Source organism: Cetorhinus maximus, chromosome 9 (assembly GCF_964194155.1).
Source record: "Cetorhinus maximus chromosome 9, sCetMax3.hap1.1, whole genome shotgun sequence".
Classification (NCBI taxonomy): Eukaryota; Metazoa; Chordata; class Chondrichthyes; order Lamniformes; family Cetorhinidae; genus Cetorhinus; species Cetorhinus maximus.
The window spans coordinates 11,290,790-11,312,750 of NC_135887.1; the positions used below are offsets into that span (position 1 = coordinate 11,290,790).

The following is a 21,961-nucleotide window of genomic DNA, read 5'->3' on the forward strand; positions in this document are numbered from 1 at the left end:
CACGAGTGTAAGAAGATGAGATTCGTTTGAAATTGGTGCTAGAACCTTGATGCCTGCTGACTAAAATTAATTCCAGAGGTATTCTGGACTGGTTTTGATCACAGATCGGAGAAGAATTTCCCCGTTTTTTTTATCCCTGATCGGTCTTGAGATTTTCCTGGTTCGTGACTGGTGGCCAGAGCATGTGCGGGTGCCTAATCTTGATGCTTAAGGTAGCAAAGGGCAGGCTCGGTAGATGAACTGGTATCTCAACAGTAACAAAAATGGTCACTTGATCGGGTTAGGTTGAATAATAAATATTGGCCAGGCCATTGGGGGACCTCCTTAGTTGTTCAAGAATAATCCCATAGACACTCCAGCAGACACATGGCTTCAGTGTAATGCCTCCAAAAAATAATGCCTCCGAAAATGCAGCCATGATCTTATTGAATCCGCTTGAGGTGTCAAATGGCCTACTCCTGCTCCTAATTCTTATTTTCTTATGCAACACTCCCTCAGTTCAGCACTGAATGTTAGCCCAGGTTATACACTCGGATCCAGGAACGGAGTGTACCCCTTGGTCACTTGAGCAAAGCCACTAGAACATGACCAAGTGAATCTGAACCCCAGCGGATGAGCTGAATGACTTCAGGAGTGGAAGGAAGAAATCTGGATGTGTTTGCAAAGTTTAACTGAGGTAAAATTCATATCGGCCCTGCAATTCTGGATGCGTGTCAAACCTGGTTCAGTTGGTGACGCTCTTGTCTTTTAGTCACAAGGTTGAAGTCTCACCCCAGGGCTTGAGTACAAAAAAGACACTCCAGTGCAGTACTGAGGGAGTACTGCACTGTTGGAGGAGCCAAATTTGGAAGAGGTGTTAAACCAAAGCTCTATCTGCCATCTTGGGTGGATGTAATTCAAAGAAGGGGGGAGTTATCCCTGATGTCTTGGCTAATATTTATTCCTCAATCAACAACACTAAAACAGATTATTTAGTCACTATCACAATGCTGTTTGCGGGAGTTTGCTGTGTGCAAATTGAACACCATGTTTCCTACATTACGTCACTGTGGTTGTTGGCAGTCTTCTGTCTCGTAAGGCGATGGTTTACACTGTTGTAGTCAACTCTTCAGTTAAGCATCGCCTGGTGTGGCTCAGGAGCCCAACTTTGGCATGATGGTCTCTACCACATTTGCTACTGAGGAACACAGTGGGCTGAGTCCAGGATTCGCAGGCCTCTGTTTTCTCTCGACCCTCATTTCAGCCAGCTGAGCTTTCTGTTTCTACTCGTCTCTTCCAATGTCCCTCCAAACAGTCAGCTTCCAGAAGTCACAGGCATCGACGGTGGCTACACTTAAAAAGTTCTTAATTGGCTGTAAAGCGCTTTGAGAAGTCTCGAAAAGCGCTGTATAAATGCAAGTCTTCCCTTTCCTCTATTGCAGGAAGTGGAAACCATCAAAGTTGGAAGTGGAAACCATCAAAGTTTGGTTTAATCTCCTCAGTGCAACAGAAAATAACACAAATATTTAGAAAGTGCACTTCCATCTTTTGACAGTGTGGAGGAGGGCTCTAACTTCATTTTAACTAAATTCTGTATTAAAGGGGTTTTTGTTTTATTTTTGGCAAGGAAAGCTAAAGTCAGATGAAACAGGCAATGGCCAACAAACAGCTTCCCAGCTACCCACCAGGGGAGGAGAGAGGACAGGGCGGTTATTGTAAAGCAGGGCCTTTCTACACAATCCATTCCTAAAGAAACATAAAATATTTATTTGATAAAGCTCGGGCATTTAATATTAATGAATATACTTGTAAAACTGTAAATCGTTTCATTTCAAATGTGCCATTTTCATGACAGGAGCTCATTATCCAATACGCTGGACCTTGCTCCTGAGTCTTTAACATTCTTGCTCCTTTTCACTTGTTGAATGAAGTCAACATTGGCCCTCAGTACTCCCAATTCATTTTCACTTCTCTGTCAATGCGGGCATCGTGTTTCTTTTTGATTGTCTTTTTAGTGAGAAGGACATTGCGAAGGGTTGCACACTGTAAGGCACAAGTGGAAGCTGCTTCAATGACGAATGCCATTATATCACAGTTGGCATAGCTCTTTGCGTTCCCACTCGAGGGACGATTATGATTCGTGTACATTCTTGTGGCAAAATTAGCAGCATGCGTAATCGTACTGACGGGACCTTTTTTAAACTTACAACAGCAATGAACACTCTGGTGCAGGACTGTGTGAAGGTAGGTTGGCCCCTGTATTGTTTTCATCTATGGACAGGATAAAATTGTTTCCCTTGATGGAGAATTCTAGAACCAGGGGACATAGATTCAAGATAAGTGGCAGAAGGTGTAGGGGAGACATGAGGAAGAACTTTTTTACGCAGAGGGTAGTGGGTGTCTGGAATTCGCTGCCCAAGTTGGTGGTAGAGGCAGAAACTTTAAACTCTTTTTTTAAAAAGTACCTGGATCTGCACCTAAAGTGCTGTAAGCTGCAGGGCCATGGGCCGGGTGCAGGAAGGTGGGATTAGAAAGGGCACCTGGATGTCCTCGGGCTGGCATGGACAAGATGGGCCGAATGGCCTCCTTCTGTGCTGTAACTTTTCTATGAATGTGGAGGGCACTGCGTTCCCTGCCCCCTTCCCTCATGTAATTCTAGGGCTTCATAAATTGTGAGGAAATTTGTGCATCACAAGCTGAGATCCTTAGATGTTTGACATTAGTCTGAAATACTTTGCACAGATATTTTAGCTGGATTTGAGCGATGACCTGACAGCATCAGCCCTCCACCTGAACAGGCCACCATTGGGATCACTTAACCTGACTTAAATAATTCCCATGTGCCATTAATCTATGAATGACATGAGAGGGGTTAATTGTAATGATTATTTCCACTGCTTCCTGAATGGATGACATGGGAGCATAAGCTCCGGATTATTACTGGAAACTAATTGGGGGGAGGTTAAAATAATTTATTTGAGTGCAAAGAGCTATTAGGAGCGCTGCACCACAAATGGCTGCCCTAAATCAATCTGAAGATTTATGAGGGAGTTAGAGGGTAGGGAGCTGGAGTGCACCCGCACTGCTTGACTGACTCCGGTCCCTAAACTCCAAGCAAAGCTGCCCCGTCCCATCCACGACCCCCGGCTGGTGTTTCCTTTTTGAATCTAGTTGCCTCAGCGAGAGGCATCCAGCTGAGCTCGCCCTGCACTTTACATGGTGGGTCTTCAATCTGGCACATGTGTGCGGTTGCAAGTTTTTGGGTATCTGATTTGTAGTCTTTCAGTGACAAACAGCATCGCCACATAGCAACACTTGCAGATTAAAACCCTCTCGCTTCTTGGGTACTGAACAATAAAATTTGGGTGCCCCCCCCCCCATCCCCCCAATCTTCTGGAACTTTGACCTCCTTTGTAAGTCGTTGTACAAGAAATTAGGACTCTGCAGAAGACATTTGTTGCAGCTCTGTAATGCTAATTAATTTTAGGCCCATTATCATATTTCTTTCAAGGTAAATGAAAACAATGAACCTCTTGGTCATAAGGTAATTATACTGGAGGGAATTACTTTAGAAAAGGCCCAGATCAAACTGGTGAACTTGTGGCAAGTTCCTGTTGCCAATGAAGATTAACTTTATTTGTTTTTTTTCCCCCCATGTTTCTTGGGCGATTTATCCCTGAAAACTCTAAACTATATACAAAAAACGACAAGTTAGCAGCATCTATGACACATGGGTTAGAAGGGAACCATTCAGCCCATCACAATGTGCTAGCATCAGTTAACCTAGTCCCATCCATTCATAATTTCTATGAACATAAATCACATTTTTGAAAGGTACTGAACTGGTTGAATTTGGGTACCCTGTATCCTCACTTTTAAAAAGCATATTGAAGAAGTATTTTTAAAAGTGTTATATCTCCTCAATAGTCAAGCAAACTATTTTTTAAATTGGTTGGCAAGGGCACATGCGTGAAAAGAACAAGACTGAAGAATTTGCAGTCATTAGCCAGAAGTCCCTGACTATCACAGGTATCGGTCTTCCTCCAATTCAATCTGCTTTACACAATATCTAGAGCACGTTGGATGCAGCAAAAGTTATGAGCCCACCAATAACACAGCTGTGGTGCTGAAGACTTGTGCATCAAAGCTAGCTCTGCCTCCAGCCAAGCTGTTCCAGTATAGCTACAACACTGGCATCTACCTGACCAAAGCGGAAAATAGCTCACATTTTGCTGTCCATAAAAAAGCAGAACAAACCCAATCAGGCCAATTACTGTCCCGACAGTCTGCTCTCCGTCATTAGTGAATTGATAGTAGATGTTGTCCACGGTGCTGTCAAACAGCAGTTACTCAGTAATAACCAGCCCACCATTGCTCAGTTTGGGTTCCACCAGGACTATGTGGCTCCTGACCTCATTACAGCCTTGATCCAAACATGCACAAAAGAGCTGATTTTTGGCATGTGGTGAGAGTTACTGCCCTTGAGTGTGGTATCAAGGAGCCAGTGTAAAAATTGGGGGTGGCGTGGAGGCAGTGGGGAGAGTGCTCCACTGACTGGAGTCATACCTCATACCTAGCACAAAGGAAGATGGTTATGGTTGTTGCAAGCCAATAATCTCAGCCCCAGGACATTGTTACAGGAGTTCCTCAGGGTAATGTCCTAAGCCCAACCACTTTTAGCTGCTTCACCAATGGCCTTCCTTCCATCATAAGGTCAGAAGTAGAGACGCTCACTGATGATTGCATGATGTTCAGTTCCATTTGCAAATCTTCAGATACAGAAGCACTCCATGCCTGCCTGCAACAAGTCCTGGACAAAATTTTGGGTTTGGATTTATAAGTGGCAAGTAACGTTTGTGCCACACAAGTGCCAGGCAATAATCATCTCCAAGAGAAACTCCAGCCATCTCCCCATGACATTCAATAGCATTACCATCATCAAATTCCCCATCATCAACATCCTGGAGTCGCCATTGACCAGAAACCATACAATTACTGTGGCTACAAGAGCAGGCCAAGAGGTTGGATACTCTGCAGTGAGTAACTCACCTCCTGACTCTCCAAAATCTTTTCAATAACGACAAGGCGCAAGTCAGGAGTGTAATGGAACATTGTCCATTTGTCCAGATGAGTACAGCTCCAACAACAATCAAGAAGCTGGATACCATCTAAGAGAAAGCAGCCTGCATGGTTGGCACCGCATCCATTACCTTAAACCTTCACTCCCTCCAACACTGGCGTACCCTGGCTGCAGTGTGTACCACACACACAATGCACTGCAGCAATTCACCAAGGCTACTCCAACAGCACCTCCCAATCCATGGACCTACCACCTAGAAAGACAAGGGCAGCAGATAGATAGGAACACCACCACCTGCAAGTTCCCCTCCAAGCCACACACCATCCTGACTTGGAAATATATCGCCATTCCTTCACTTGCTGGGTCAAAGGGCAATTAGGGATAGGCAATAAATGCTGGCCTTGCCAACAATTCTCAGATCTCACAAATGAATAGAAATATGATGATTATGGCCTCTTATTCTGGCTGGCTTCACTAGAGGAAATTGTTTCTCTCTACCTATCCTATTGAATCTATGTATCTTGCTAAGCGTCTCCATTAGATCACGTGGAAAGGAGTGATTAGCAGAGTTCCAAATTTCCGCAACCCTTTCATCTCCCAATAATTAAATACCTGTTCTAATTAGATCAGGAAATTGAACAGAAAGAAGTTTTTCACCGTGGAAGCTAAATAAAATTACCTTCCATCCAACAGCATGGATTTTTGCAAGCGGTGTGCTGTCATTTTAATGAGTTGAAAATGCATCCGTGTCCCTCTGGAGCGGAGTGTTCTAATTTTGTTTTAGGAGTTGTTGGAGGGCACCCACAACCCAGATGATCCTGCCTCGAAGCACACTGCCTGTGGGTTTGACAGCTAGAGATGCATTAGTCAGTGTGTCAGCTGTGGCTCAGCCGGTAGCCCCGTCTCCTCCGAGTCAGAACATTGTGGATTCATAATCCCACTTTAGAGACTGAAGCACGAGCGTCGAGTTGACGCTCGCTCCAGTACCTGCACGGTCGGAGTGGCTGACTTTTTCGATGCGACATTAGGCCGAGGCCCTGTCTGCCCTCGCAGGCAGGTCATAAAAAGATCCCAAGGCACTGTTTTGAAAAAGAGTGAGGGAAGTTATCTTCAGTGCGCTGGCCAATATTTATCCCTCAATTAGTAATAGTCTTTTTTTTTTAAAAATGTAATCTGGTTATTATTGCAGTGGTATCATAGGAACATAGGACTTAGGAGCAAGAGTAGGCCATTCAGCCCTTCGAGCCTGCTCTGCTGTACACTAAGATCATGGCTGATCCGGTTGTGGCCTCCACTCTACTTTCCAGTCTGACCCCCATAACCCTTGACTCCCTTGTCTATCAAAAATCTATCTAACTCAGCCTTGACTAAATTCAGTGACCCAGTTTCCACAAGAGAATTCCCCACACATTTCCTCTGAGAGTAAAAGAATTCTCCTCATCTCAATCTTAAAAGGGAGACTTCTTATTCTTAAACTGTATCCTCTGGTTCTAGTCTTCCCCCATTCCTCTCTATCCAACCTATCAAGCCCCCTCAGGATCTTATATGCTTCAATAAGACCATCTCTCATTCTTCTAAACTCCAATGGGTATAGGCCCAATCTGTTCAATGTTTCTTAGGATAAGCCCTTAAGATAAGGTGTTACAATTATGTGGTTCGTAATCTTATGTTTTGGGACTGTGTCTTTAAGGTAAAATAAATGGGGTCGTGTGACCCGTTCTGAAGTCTGCCTGTCAGCAAGTCCGGGTGGTTTGACTGTTTAGAGATTAAAGGAAGGCCCAGAATTTTTGGCCGGAAATAACGTGTAAGATGGTCACACTTGGAGATAATGGCAGTAGCCTATGTGCTAACAGTGGGTAGACTGAAAGTCTCCAACGTTTCAGAAAAATGTTGAAAAAGTCAGGCTGTTAACAGTTGTGCTTTAAACTGTCCATTTACTTCCAAGATAAAAGAGAGTTGGAGTCTTAAAGATAACTAATCAACATTTCTATCTGGACACAAGGCGCCCTTATGATTCACATTGCTATGGAGATGGGCTTTGAGAGGGGAAGGGTCTAAGACACCCCTGAAAACTCACCTGATGAGATTAGTCTGCCAGGATCTGGGAGAGGGAGATGAACTGTAGGCAGCAATACAATGTGGTTCACCATGCAGGAATGCAGGTGGGAGTTTGCGCTCGGATTAAAAGGACCAAATTCACGAGGAGTTACAATGAGGCTGGAAGATTCACTTAGCTTGTGCTAGACGAAGAATCCCCTGAGGAAAGAATCCTCACTGCAAAAGACAGTTCTGAGATTAAAAGTTTCCAGGTTAAGAAAGGAAAAGAACAGAAATAAACCCTCGGGAGCTAAGAATCACCTTGGACAGGCTCTGGGAGAATTGAATGTCTACTTGACAGTGTAAAGCATATCTGTGAAGTGTGTTTTTTGTTGTGCTATAAGAAAAAGGGGAATGTTGTGGTTGAAAGTATAATTGTCTCCAAAAATAGTGTTTAATCAATAGTGCCTTTCGCCTTTTGTTACAGTATAAGTCTTAAAATGTGAAATCTTGTCGTGACATCCTTTCTGCTAATTAAGTTCGAATTTCTTTTTAAAAGTTACTGGTCGCCATGGAAATTGTTACGTTGGGAGCTCTGTGTGCAAAGTGGCTGCCATATTTACTACATTACAACAGTTGTTGCACTGCACTTCATGGTGGTAAAATGCTTTGGGACATCCTGAGGTTATGAAAGGCGCTCTAGAAACGCAAGTGTGTCAATCATGGCTCAGTTGGTAGCACTCTCTTGGCTTCTGAATCACAAGGTTCAGGATTCCAGTACCATGCCCAGGCCTGAGCACAAAAATCAAAGCTTACACTCCGATGCAGCACTGAGGGAGTGCTGCACTATTGGAAGTGCCATCTTTTGGATGGGATTTTGAACTTAGACCTGCATCTGCTTACTCAGTTGAATGTCAAAGATCCCACGGCACTACTTTGAAGAAGAACAGGAAAACTATCCTCAGTGCCGTGGCCCAATATTTGTCTCATCAGATTATCTGGTCATTATCAGGTTGCTGTTCGTGGGAGTTTGCTGAACCCCTATTGGCTGTCGCATTTTCTACATCACAACAGTGACTACACTTCAGAAAAATACTTCACTGTCTGTAAAGCACGTTGAGATGTTTGGTGATCATGAAAAGCACTGCTATATAAATGCATGTTTATATAAAGCTTCGTGCTTTATCAGCCTGTCATTGAGAGATAGGTGAGAGCCAATGCTGCAGATGGATGCAAACATGGAGCGGCAAACAATTTGTGCACAGCAAGCTCCCACAAGCAGCACTGTGTTAAATAATCAGAACCTAATGTTAATTGAGGGATAAAGATTGGCCAGGACACCCAGCGTAACTCCCCTGCTCTCTTTTACAAATTAGTGCCACGGGATTTTTTTTCTATCTCCCTACCTGAGAGGGCAGACAGGGCTGCTGTGTAACATCTCTTCTGAAAGACAATTCAGACTCCCCAGCTCATGTTTTGTGGTTCAAAAGGTGGCAGGAGGATCCCTGGCCTGTATCTGAGTTATCTGATCCCAGCCAGGATGCTACACATGCCCCATACCTGGGCTAGGGAGGGGGGAATCGGTCAGAGTTCGCACTTCTGATCCCATAGCCGTTAATTCCCGATGATGGAAAGGGTATATGGCCTGTGAGCGGAAGTTGTGAGAAGGCAGGAGTGGGCTCCACTGTGATATTCCTCTTGAGGAATAGCCAATGACCAGATTTTTCAAAAGTTGAAACGGGGACACGTTGACCACCTGGTAATATAGAGTTACACAATAAGGGGATATGAGAGTCTGTGTGATTGTGCTCCACTCCAGTGTGGCAGTGAGCTCTTTCTCCCTGACCCCCCTTAACTGAGTGCTTTTGTCTGGAGCTGCACACCCCCCACCATCAGCGAGCTCATGGTTGCCAAGAGACGATGTCGACTCCGCCTCCAGGAGAGTAGCCCGGACAGACCTTGCGTGAGCTTGTGGAGGGCAAACCTGGGCTGGGGGGGGGGAGGGGGTATCTCCTTGGGATCAACTGTCAATCATCCCAGGCTGTACTTGGTTTACCCTCCAGCTGCATTGGTATTTTTCTGCCATCTTGTCCCCTGTCGACATGGTTTATAAGGTTGCCCCAAAAAGGGAAAAACTGTAAATGAGGACATTTGATCAATTTTTTAGGAAATTGTTGGGACTCTGGGACATTTGATGAAAATCCGGGATTATCCCGGCAAAGCCGGAAAGTCTGGCCGCCCGAGAGGATCGATAATTGAGAGCATCTGAAGTCTGGCCGCCAATGAATCAGTGCTTTGCGGAGGAAAGTAAACTAAGAGAAAGATGGGGAGAAATAAATATTCTTTTGAAACTTTTTTTCACATTGGGACATCTGTTTAAACCAAAAGCTTTGCATAACACCCTCTCCGCTCCGTGCGTTTTGTTCAAACCTCACTTTCCTGACTGTTGAGCAGAACATCATAGGTTCACCGGGAGACATGAATCCTGCACACGTGAGGATATTTATACAAGTGCATAGCATAAGCACATGGGAAGAAAGAATGGGAACATACCTTCCTCACAAATTATGAAAGAATAGCCAAGGATGAAGTTGAAAGAGGATTTTAGTAGTCTCAATGCTGAAGATGTTCAATCAGCAAAGGGTTAATGCTGAGCCTATACAAGCCGTTCTTTAGTTTACAGTTTAGAATATTGTGTCGTGTCCTGAGCGAATAATGTTTTTTGGGGGGGGTGGGGGGGCGGGAAAAACTGTCAAGTCTATGGAGACGGTGCAAAAGAGAGATTGAGTTGATTGGGCCTATATTCCCTAGAGTTGAGAAGAATAGGGGCGACCTCATTGAGGTGTATAACGTTCTTAAGGTATTTGACAGGGTAGATTTTGGGAGGAAATTTCTCTTGGCTGGGGAGTCCAGAAATAGGGGTCACTCGAAGGATTATGAATCCTGATCAATTTTCTCCCTTTTTTTTTGGTCATCCTTTGCTGGTTTCTAAACTTCTCCCAGTCCTTGAGCTTTCTCTTGGCAACATTTTAAGCCTCTTCTCTTAATCTAACACTATCCTTAACTCCTTTTAGTTAGCCCTGAATGGATCACTTCCCCTGTGGAGTTTGTCATTTCTCAATGGAATGTATCTTCATTGAGAAATTAAATATTTTTTTTAAATACTCAAGCTGCTGTTAAATGGTTAATAAGTATTTGGGATCAGAAGACTGATCACTCAATAAACCTAGTCAGTAATTCGTTAAGCTATTAATTAACCAGCAACTTCATTATTATTTATTGTTTAAGAGTTGATCAGTTTAGTCCAGGATTCAGATTATAACTGGAAAAGCAGATCTGTGAAATTTGAGCGGGGGAGTGGGAAAAGAGAAGATAACATAAATTTTAAATAAGATAAATAAAACCTAAGACCAAAAGAGACGAGCAGAATTAACCACCTTTACCTGAGTCCTGTCAGCTTAAATAATGTTTTTATAGAATTTGACCCATCTGTAAGAGATGTGGGAGGGAAAAAGTGATGTCATAATGATTTATGGGAGCACCTGAGGGGTGTGAATTTAATATCGAAGAGAAATAAGTGAAAGGGAAATGAGCTGCCTCCAAAGTGGAAGATCAGAACAATTAAAATGGCATTAAGGACAAAAAAGTACTGTGCAAAGAACTTGTAAAAAATATAATATTCAAAAGGGTTACATCTGTGAAATATAAAAAGAGTGGAATAATTGGAGATGATGTGTGACAAATCACTCTGCATTCAAAAGTCAACCATCTGTCTTTTCTCACCCATGCCACAAAATGTTAACTCTTGCCCCCTTTTTTTTTAAAACCCCACTTGAACACCAGGAGCTCCACCTCAGCCCTCAAGGAGCAGAAGAAGGTGACAGAGGGCAGCACTGCACAGTGGGAGCCATCACTCGCATTTTGCATTTGCAGGCACCAGGTCAGAGATTGGCACCATCTGTAGTTCAGAGGGTAGGCTAGGGCGGGGTCATCAGCTGGAGCTGCACCTTAATGCAAGTGTGCTGCAGCATGGGTAGGAGAATAGGATGGCTCAAGAAGGAGCTTGCTGGAGACACTGCAGGGTAGAGGTTAAGAATTTGAGGGCCCACCATACTAAAGGAGTTTCTGGCATATCACATGGACCCTCTAAGTGTACAGGGCTGCCTGCCAGGAAGCATGTGTGCAGCGTCTGAGAACACGTAGTCAAATACGTTCTGTTGAAGGGTCATGAGGACTCGAAAGGTCAACTGTACTCTTCTCCGCCGATGCTGCCAGACCTGCTGAGTTTGTCCAGGTATTTCTGTTTCTGTCAGTGCCCTTGCTGGTACCAGACAGCTAACTCTGCCAGAATGCCCAGATTAAAACATGAGCCCCAGCAGTCCGCAGCGAGGTCATCGGTGGCCAGTGATGTCTGAGGTTTCCCAACATGGTCGGCTCCAATACCCTCAGTGGAAATTCAACAGCCTTCAACTTCCACTGTTGAACCATCTTGCAGGAGTACCAGAATAGGTTAAAAACACTGCAACATTAAGGACCCACAATGTCAATGCATGGCTCTATATTCCATTGCATCATAAATATTCTGGTCTAATTAACATACCATATAGAGCCTTTGTTTTTTGCTAAAAGCATCCCACGATATCTTCTCCCTACATATAGCGATTGTATACAGGGTGAGAGACATTTCTTATCATTTTCGTCTATTCTTGATCCAAAGCCAGTTTAAAAGCTGTACTGTAAACCCCCCTGTAAAATGGCAGCTGTTTGACGCAGTTATGCATCTGCTTCTCAATAATTCGCAAATCATAGTGAAATTTGAAACAACTGTGTCGGTGAGCATTTCCCCGCGAAAGCTAAAACTGATTCCACAACAAGGAACTTTGTGACCTGGATAATATCCTCTCCTCAAGCAGCACCCCTGTGAAAACAGTCTGTGCTGGCACGGCACAACAGTCTGTCCTCAGTCTTCAATGACATCTTATTTTGACCAACACTAAGTATCAAGTGAATGACTCTTTGAACAAAGCCAAAATCGCCCAACTGCTGAATTCACAGCCTCGCTGTGAAAAACCCTTGTTCTCTTTGAACAAAACTGGAACTAGAACAGGTTTATCAATATTTAATCACACAAAATACATTATTAATTTGTAATAGACATGGATAAACAATGTTTGTGGTCTGCCGTTGTCACCCTCAGAGCTTCTGTCTTTCATCCTGAATCATAAAATAATTCGGACCTCTGTCCTTAGCACAGCATTCGTCCAGTAATTGGGAATTGCGCTGAAGGTGTCTCCGCTTACCCATGTATCTTTTAAATGTGGAGATGGATTACAAATGTTTATAACACGTTGTGCACATAAATCAATACCTTTAACACCTTCCTATGTTACAACAGTGACAACCACTTCAAAAAAAAATTACTTTGGCCGGAAAGCATTTTTGAACCACCCCCAAGATGTCATGGAGGTTGCTGTATAAAGGCACGTTCCTCCTTAATTGCCAATTATGCTGGTCAAGCTTTTCAAAGTTAGCTGAGATTCTCACCATGCTGATCCAGGAAGAGCCAGATGTTATACTGAAAAGTACATCCATATCTGCAAAGAGCAAAAAAAAAAGGTTCATTATGTTTTTGGTGTTGACACTCCAACAGAATCCTGAAACATTAACCAGGCTGTGGAGGCTGCTGGATCTCTTGTGTAATTCCGTAATTTGTGTATTTTATGTAATTCTTCTCAGGTCCAGCACTTTTTTATATATATTTAACTTACATTTAATAGCATGTTGAAAAGTTTTAATCTTCCTTGTTGTATGTCTGTAACCATGGGATACACACATGGATTGTTCAAGATCTTTTCAGCCAAGGTTTATTGGAGCAGTTCTAGCACTGTTTGCAAGTTGGGGACGTTCCCTTGAAGAGACCAGTGTCATCAGAGGCTGAGAATTTCTGGCTTTTCACAGACACAGCTGCTTGGACGCTCTCGGCAGTGTTTGGATAGCTCAGCTTGCACTTTTCAGATTTATTGAGGATTTGAGGGAAGTGCTTCAGTTTGTAAAGAGGGAGATCGGAATTTATTTGCATGGAAAGGCTTATCAAAGAGCATAGAATGCACTAACTACAAGTTATTGCAAGAGTCTAAAAGGAATGAAACCACCCAGCATTAGCCTAGGCACTAAAAAAAATAACTGCAACTTCTGCCCTGTCGACCCCGTAAATCCCTCCTTACTAACAGCTGGGGGCTTGTGCTAAAATTGGGAGAGCTGTCTCACAGACTAGTCAAACAACAGCCTGACATAGTCATACTCACAGAATCATACATTTACAGATAATGCCCTAGACACCACCATCACTATCCCTGGGTGACAGAGCCAGCAGAGGTGGCAGCACAGTGGTATACAGTTAGGGGGAGTTGCCCTGGGGGTCCTCAACATCGACTCTGGACCCCATGAAGTCTCATGGCATCAGGACAAACATGGGCAAGGAAACCTCCTGCTGATTACCACGTACTGCCCTCCCTCAGCTGATGAATCAGTGCTCCTCCATGTTGAACACCACTTGGAGGAAGCACCAAGGGTGGCAAGGGCACAGAATGTACTCTGGGTGGGGGGACTTCAATGTCCTAAAGGACATAGCTGCTAGACTGGAGCGGCAGGTGGTGAGAGAACCAACAAGAGGGAAAAACATACTTGACCTCATCCTCACCAACCTGCCTGCTGCAGATGCATCTGTCCATGACAGTATCAGTAGGAGTGAGCACCGCACAGTCGTTGTGGAGACATAGTCCCATCTTCACATTGAGGATACCCTCCATCATGTTGTGTGGCTCTACCACCGTGCTAAATGGGATAGATTTTGAATAGATCTAGCAACTCAAGACTGGGCATCCATGAGGTGCTGTGGGCCATCAGCAGCAGCAGAATTGTACTCGTACACAATCTGTAACCTCATGGCCCAGTATATCCCCCACTCTACCATTACCATCAAGCCAGGAGGTCAACCCTGGTTCAATGAAGAGTGCAGGAGAGCATGCCATGAGCTGAGGAAGGCATAATCTAAAAATATGGTGTCAACCTGGTGAAGCAACAACCCAAGCTGTTTGTCACACAAGTAGTGCTAAGCAGCAGGCAATAGTCAGAGCTCAGCAATTCCACAACCAACGGATCAGATCTAAGCTCTGCAGTCCTGTCACATCCAGTTGTGAATGGTGGTGGACAATTAAACAACTCACTGGAGGAGGTGGCTCCACAATTATCCTCATCCTCAATGATGGGAGAGCCCAGCACATCAGTGCAAAAGATAAGGCTGAAGCATTCACAACAATCTTCAGCCAGAAGTGCCGAGTGGATGATCCATCTCGGCCTCCCCCGGAGGTCCCCAGCATCACAGATGCCAGTCTTCAGCCAATTAGAATCACTCCACGTGATATCAAGAAAAGGCTGAAGGCACTGAATACTGCAAAGGCTATGGGCTTTGACAATATTCCGGCAATTGTACTGAAGACTTGTGCTCCAGAACTTGCTGCACCCTTAGCCAAGCTGTTTCAGTACAGCCACAACACTGGCATCTACCCAGCAAGGTAGAAAACTGCCCAGGTATGTCCTATGTGCAAAAAGCAGGACAAATCCAACCCAGCCAATTGCCGCCTCCATCAGTCTACTCTCGATCATCAGTAAAGTGATGGAAGGGGTCATCAACAGTGCTATAAAGCAGCACTTGCTTAGAAATAACCTGCTCACTGACTCCCAGTTTGGGTTCCACCAGGGCCACTCAGCTCCTGACCTCATTACAGCCTTGGTTCAAAAGTGGACAAAAGAGCTGAACTCCCGAGGTGAGGTGAGAGTGACTGCCCTTGACATCAAGGCAGCATTTGACTGAGTGTGGCATCAAGGCGCCCTAGCAAAACTGGAGTCAATTGGAATCAGGGGGGAAACCCTCCACTGGTTGGAGTCATACCTAGCACAAATGTTGTGGTTGTTGGAGGCCTGTCATCTCGGTTCTAGGACATCACTACAGGAGTTCTTCAGGGTAGTGTCCTAGGCCCAACCATCTTCAGCTGCTTCATCAATGACTTTCCTTCCATCATAATGTCAGAAGTGGGGATGTTCGCTGATGATTGCACAGTGTTCACCATTCATGACTCCTCAGAGTCACTGAAGCAGTCCATGTACAAATGCAGCAAGACCTGGACAATATCCAGGCTTGGGCTGCCAAGTGGCAAGTAACAGTCACACCATACAAGTGCCAGACAATTACCATCCCTAACAAATAAACTAACCATCACTCCTTGACATTCAATGGCATTACCATCGCTGAATCCCCCACTATTAACATTCTGGGGGCTACCATTGATCAGAAATTGAACTGGACTGGCCATATAAATACTACGGTATCAAAAGCAGGTCAGAGGCTAGGAATCCTGCGACGAGTAACTCACCTCCTGACATCCCAAAGCCTGTCCATCATCTACAAGGCACAAGTCAGGAGTGTGATGGAATATTGTCCACTTGCCTGGATGAGTGCAGCTCCAACAACACTTGAGAAGCTCGACATCATCCAGGGCAAAGCAGCCCACTTGATTGGTTCCCCATCCATAAACATTCACTCCCTCCACCACCAATGCACAGTGGCAGCAGTGTGTACCATCTACAAGATGCACTGCAAGAACTCACCACGCCTCCTTAGACAGCACCTTCCAAACCCACGAGCACTACCATTTAGAAGGACAAGGGCAGCAGACTCATGGGAACACCACCAACTGGAAGTTCCCCTCTAAACCATCCTGACTTGCAAATATATCGTCTTCATTGTCGCTGGGTCAAAATCTTGGAACTCCCTCCCTAACAGCACTGTGGGTGTACCTACACCAGATGGACTGCAATGGTTCAAGAAGGCAGCTCACCAGTGTCTTCTCGAGGGCAATTAGGGTTGGATAATAAATGCTGGCCTAGCCAACAATGTCCACATCCCAAGAATGATTTTTTTTTTGAAGAAGCGAATCGATCATGGCCCATCTGATGTACATTGGAGATTATTTTCCATACGACTCACCTTACTTCACCTCACCCTATCAACATAACCTATTCCTTTCTCCCTCAATGTTTTACCTAATTTCCCCTGAAATACAATTAAGATGGAAACAATTATATAATTGAAGAAATATTACAGAGTAGAGGAAAAGGAAATAGAGTAGATAGCTCAGCATGAATTAAGAACAATGGGTTGAATGGACTTTTTCTGTGCCAAAGGTTTTCTGATTCTGCTGAGCTAGTGGGTCCAACTTCATTGCTCAGAATTGGCTTTGCAAAGGTACTGTCACTATGGTAACCACACGAGCTGTTTCTGTACAATCTCCCCGTTTCTGCACTGCATTGCGGGTAGCCAACATCTTTGAATACTTCCACTCTCGGCATTAACTGAAGCAATCAGCAGCCATCCTAGTGAGATTTCTTGTACAGATCACTGAGTTGATGCTCCTCATAGTCAGTAGTTTCTTCTGTCTGTAGAAGGTACAAGCCCCAAATGATGCTTCAGGGGCCTAACTCTTAACAACTTGGGTGGTTAGAACGTGGAACCCGCTACCACAGAAAGCAACTAGCATACGGACAAATTTAAGGAGGTACTGGATAGGAAATGAGGGAGAAAGCAATAGAATGATGTACTGATGGGGCTAGATGAAGAAATGTGAAGGAGGCTTGTGTGGAGCATTAACACCAAGCGGACCTGTTGTACCAAATGGACTACTCCAGTGCTATAAATACTTTATAATATTTGTAATACTTTGTCTCTTCCCTTAGTGATGGGACTGAGGGAAAAGAGTGCCATTTATTAAATGCAGTGAGTAGGTTTTGGTTTGGGCCTGTTTTCTGGGCTTGGCTCATGTGCCTGAACTAAGAGGCCTGAGGATCGATGGATTCTTGGGCCTACAGTCACCATATTTAGCATGATCTCCTGGCACTGGCTCCAACTCCACTGTGGCAGATTGTCCAAGTGAAAAAGAGCGATGTTGGGGCACTTGCCAGCAGAGGCCCTCAGGTAAGTCTTAGTAATGGAAGGATGGGGGTTTGGAGATTGGTGCAGGGTTTGTTGGTGGGGGGGGGGTTTGGCAAGGAGAGGGTTGATTCCTGTGGAGTCAGTGAAGCATGTCACATTCCTCCTGTCTCTACAGGAGCAGATTATTTTTTTAAATTTTCACTTGCCTTACATTAACAGTTATAGGGGGCTGACGTGGTACAGGCCTGAAGCCTGCCCTTCATATCGCCAATAGATTTACTTACGAGGTCCTTCAGCAGGCAGTAAGCTCCTAACTTACATGTTTAGGAGTCCTACAAATTCAGCAGTGTGACCAACGCCTACACAAATTTGGCACAGGATGTCCCACTGCTCATTTGATGTACATTGCGACAGTTTTGACACCTGTAAAGCAGGCACAATGCACACTAATTTCTACCCCACTGTGTCACCCTAAAAATAGATGAGACCAACCTTGTCTTACACTTCTTTTCTGCCTGCCCCTTGTAAGTCCGTTATCTTAATAAAAAATGTTCTGATCAAGAACACACACAGTTCCAAATAATCAAAATCCAATCTGATTTTGAATAACGAACTAGGCCAGAGTCCAGTGTGGCCTGTTGCTAAGCGCCTGTCGTGTTAGTCTGTTTTCTGACCTGTAGCTAATGTTATGAAAACCTTCTTTTTGAATTAGCGTCGTGATTAGACTTCAGCCTTGTTGACGGAATTTCTTTTTTAATAAGCGATTTAAATTAATGGACAGATTATTGCAGAATTATTTCCCTAGAGTTTACGTGTCTACACCACACGACATCAGCGGTTCGAGAAGGCGGCTTACCACCACCTTCTCGAGGATAATTAGAGAGGGGCAACAAATGCTGGCCTTGCCAGCGACGCCCACATCCCATGAACGAATTTTTAAAAAAAAAAATATGTGGGTGAGTAAGGAACGTGGATAAAATTTTGTGGACTCTGTTGCAAGGTTTCTCCTTTTATCATTTTTCTTTCTTTCTCCTTTATTATATCTGACTCCTTGTCTTTCTCTTCCATTCTCTCTCTCCATCACTATCCCTACTTTCTGTCCATCTGTGTCTCTCTCTCTCTCTCTCTCTCACTGCCACTTCTTCTGTTTTGTACATACCCACTCTATCTCTCGCCAGCATCTTTATTTGTGCGTCTCTATCACTATAGACTAAGGGCTTTTGTTTCAATTTACAGATTTTTAGCAGCTTGGTAAACAACCACAAATAATACTTCTGCTGTTTGGAGCACAAATCATTTTAATGTGATGCTTTGTGAAGACAATAACTGCAGGGAAAAAGAGCATGCGACTTTCAAGACCACTGATCAGCCCCGGAGATCTGAGGAACTCCTAGGAACCCTTATAGACCCCCCTTCTCATCTGTAATTCCCAGATAGACATTCTCCAGTGGAACTGGGATGGAGGTTGGAATATGGAATATTTTGCCTGGGATTTTTGACCCGTGTGTGGAATTCCTGTAGGGAGAGGGCAGGTCAAGGGGGCATGACTGATTTAGACCCGGGCCTATTCTGGGGCGAATTCCTCATATTAGGAGTCTTCTGAGCTGTTACAGATGAGAACTGGCAGGACATGCTAAGGCTGCCTAGACCTCGGGGGACAAAGGTAATCGATTTTGGAGGGAATTGAGTGTTTTGTTCATTGACCCCTTTTTAGTCTGGGAGGGAAAAGAAGATAGCAAGGCCTTAATACTTGTCTGCCCTTCAGTGCCCTTATCCCTGTCATATCTGAGTGGAACAGCACTGAGGTTTGCACTGTGCTGCTGTTCCTTTCCCCTTTTCTACTTGACCATAATAACCAAGGAGTGAGGTACCTCCCCCATGACTCTGACCTTCACCATACTTAAGCATGTAATATTGGCTCAGCTGACCCTGAGCCTATAGTACTGTCAATAGAAGGAAATGTATTACTTTTTGACTCTGTGGCACTTAAATTTGCGCTTGTTTTAATAAGTACAATCGAAGTCGTTATTTATAAGGCAGCCTTGAATGAAAAGGAAATCTCGTTTGTTTTATTTGGTCAAATTCAGCCCTCCCCTCTTGATCCTAGGGCAGTTCTTCCCAAAGCCTTGGCGCTTGGACTGCTTGCTCTCTCATTAGGATTGTTTTGAGAGTTTGGGGAGGGTTGGTGGGGGGAAGGAAAGTGGTTTCCAGAAGGAAACTTGAACCTATCTAACAACTGTGCCTAGAGAATGATGGCTCTTCAGCTGTTTCTAAAGGGAAATGTTATATTAGTGAATAGTTTTTTTTTCTCTCTCCATTGTTTGCTTGGTTTTGGGTGTGTTGGGGATGCCGGGCTGTACAAATGATTTAATGTAATAACGTTCTGGCAAACTGTTTTTCAGGACCAATAACATGAGCAGAAGGGCAGCCGTGGGGCTGAGAGCTTAATTCCTGCGGAGAAGTTTTGGGCCCTCTGTAATATTCCGTTACACCCCCCCCCACCCCCTCGTTAAGGAAACATTTCGATGAGTTCCCGGAGCCAAAGCTTCTTCCACCGGACCCCACCCGGCCCCTCTTCCAAACCCCGGCTGGTGACTGGGGGAGTCCTGGGTGGGATCGCTCAAATCACCCCGTGCCTCTACCTCAGCAGTGGCAACGCAGCCACCAACCGCAACCTGGTCCTGTCCAAGGGCATCACCTGCATCATTAATGCAACCATGGAGATCCCCAATGCCAACTGGCCTGAGGTCGAGTACGTCAAAGTGCCTGTAGCTGACTTGCCGCACGCCCCGATCTCTCTGTATTTTGACAGCATCGCCGACAAAATCCACAGCGTCAGTAAAAAGCACGGCTCGGCTCTGGTGCATTGCGTTGCCGGTGTGAGCAGGTCGGCCTCCCTCTGCATTGCCTACCTGATGAAGTTCCACAAGATCTCTCTCCTAGAAGCTCACAATTGGGTCAAATCTCACCGCCCCATCATCCGGCCCAACGTGGGCTTCTGGAGGCAACTGATAGAATACGAGCGGAAACTGTTTGGCAAGAACAGTGTTAAAATGGTGCAATCTCCCATTGGGGTCATCCCTGACATTTATGAAAAAGAAACCAGGAACCTCACTCCTTTTTGGGGCATTTAACACAATTTGAGGGACTAATCTGCTACTACTCTTGTAAAAAAAAAGGATTTAAAGTCTCCCAGAGGATCATAAATCTGATGGAAAATATTAACGTGTAGACACTGCTAAATCCATCATAAATGGATTGAACATCAGTTGTTCCGTTTCCCACAAGGCCCTCAGATAAACCAGTGATTCAGAATACTGTAAATTCATTAAAAGTTGCTGGGCTTTATACAGCTTTAATAGTGGAATTGATTTCTTTGTATTTATTTTTAAACATAGATGTATTTCTAAAATTTAATTCTAATTATTTTATCTTTAATGTTTTTAATCACAGTCCTTTCAGTGGACATGCAGGCAGATATTAAAACGTCTGATATTGAAGTGGATGAGATGTTAGACTATAGAATGGAGAGTTCTGCCTGAATTGTGAACAATTGTACAGACTTCAAACATAGCCTCAGAATCTCTCCTCCTCCCATCTGTAAGCTGCTGCTCTGAACTTGGCAAGATTATAGCTGAAGTTCACTTTGAACAAGAAGTAAACTGTAGATGTAATGATCCTATTTGCACTGCTGCATCATTGTTGCATCATTGTGTTACTACCTTTTATGAGACCTACCTGAAAGGTGAGTTTAAACCAGCAGAGGTATGCTTATCTGTTCAATGGTATGATGTAAGATCTTCAGTATAGTCAGTGAAATATAAAACGGCGCTGCTACTTTTACATGCTGTGATTCTGAGAGAATTGAACCCTCGTTCTGTAGCAACAGGGACTCATGAAAGATCGGTTTAATTTGTGGGTCTGTTGCAGTTACGAAAGATTATTTGTCTTTGGCTTACCCCCAATGAGTGCTTAGATATTTTCAGTGGTGTATGTTTATCAGAGGGGTTTACAGATTCCAGATCTGTACTCTCCCTTGTGCCAGCACAGTTTATGTTGGTGGGCCAGGCCTCACCATATTATAATGTGCACTTTCTCCTCCATTTTGACCTGTGAGGAACTTTGAACTGTATTTCTGGGCAGCTGTAGATCATTCAGACCAATTTGGGACTTGTAGAAACGTTTGTCTTTTTTTGAGCACATTGTCTAAATGATGTATCGAAAGGTCTAAGCTTGAGAGCGTCTGCAAAGCTGAGCACAAGTAATCCAGGCAGTGCCAGAACACTGTAAATGAAATCAAATTTATCCGAAGAACTGCTTATTTGTTTTCTTTAATGAGAATTGCAATGTAGGAAGAGCTCTATCAACAGCATACAACTTTTAAAAAAAATAAATAAAAGTGTTTTTTTTGTATGAACTATTGTCCATTTGTCTACTTTGATTTGTCTTATTGCACTGGATCCATTGATCCCGCACTCAGTGCTGTAGCTCAACTCTACATCGACAATAAACCAATCCTGTCTCCTGTAGCCCCAGGCTGAGGCTATTGATACCTCATTCTTCCAACTTTTGAATAGAGTATAGAAAATAGAACAGATGCGAAGCAACAATGTATGATGTTTATTATTGAAAGTAAGAACATGCATGGTGTCAGCTGTGGCTCAGTTCATAGCACCCTCGCCTTTGAATCAGAGGGTTGTGGGTTCATGTCCCACTCCTGGAAACCAAGAACTGTGAATGTACTCGAAAAGAGTTACATTATGTACATAGTCACCACTGAGTGTATGCACAGAAATATGATCATTTCTATCGATGTGATGTCCTGGCAGAGTATGCAAGACCTATCTTTCTAGGACTCTGCTAAGGTTTAAGCCCTC

At 44.1% G+C, this 21,961-nt stretch overlaps 1 protein-coding gene across 1 annotated transcript in view; it reads left to right on the top strand.

The window, feature by feature from the left end:
- dusp14 (dual specificity phosphatase 14) overlaps nucleotides 1-21,497 on the top strand; it is a 36,598-nt gene extending 15,101 nt beyond the window's left edge. Inside the window, exons 2-3 of the mRNA XM_078548033.1 lie at nucleotides 499-676; nucleotides 19,487-21,497. Of these exons, the coding sequence (XP_078404159.1) occupies nucleotides 19,610-20,218 (609 nt within the window). The 5' untranslated portion in view covers nucleotides 499-676; nucleotides 19,487-19,609 and the 3' untranslated portion in view covers nucleotides 20,219-21,497. The remainder of the gene's footprint in view (nucleotides 1-498; nucleotides 677-19,486) is intronic.
- Nucleotides 21,498-21,961: the final 464 nt, after the last annotated feature.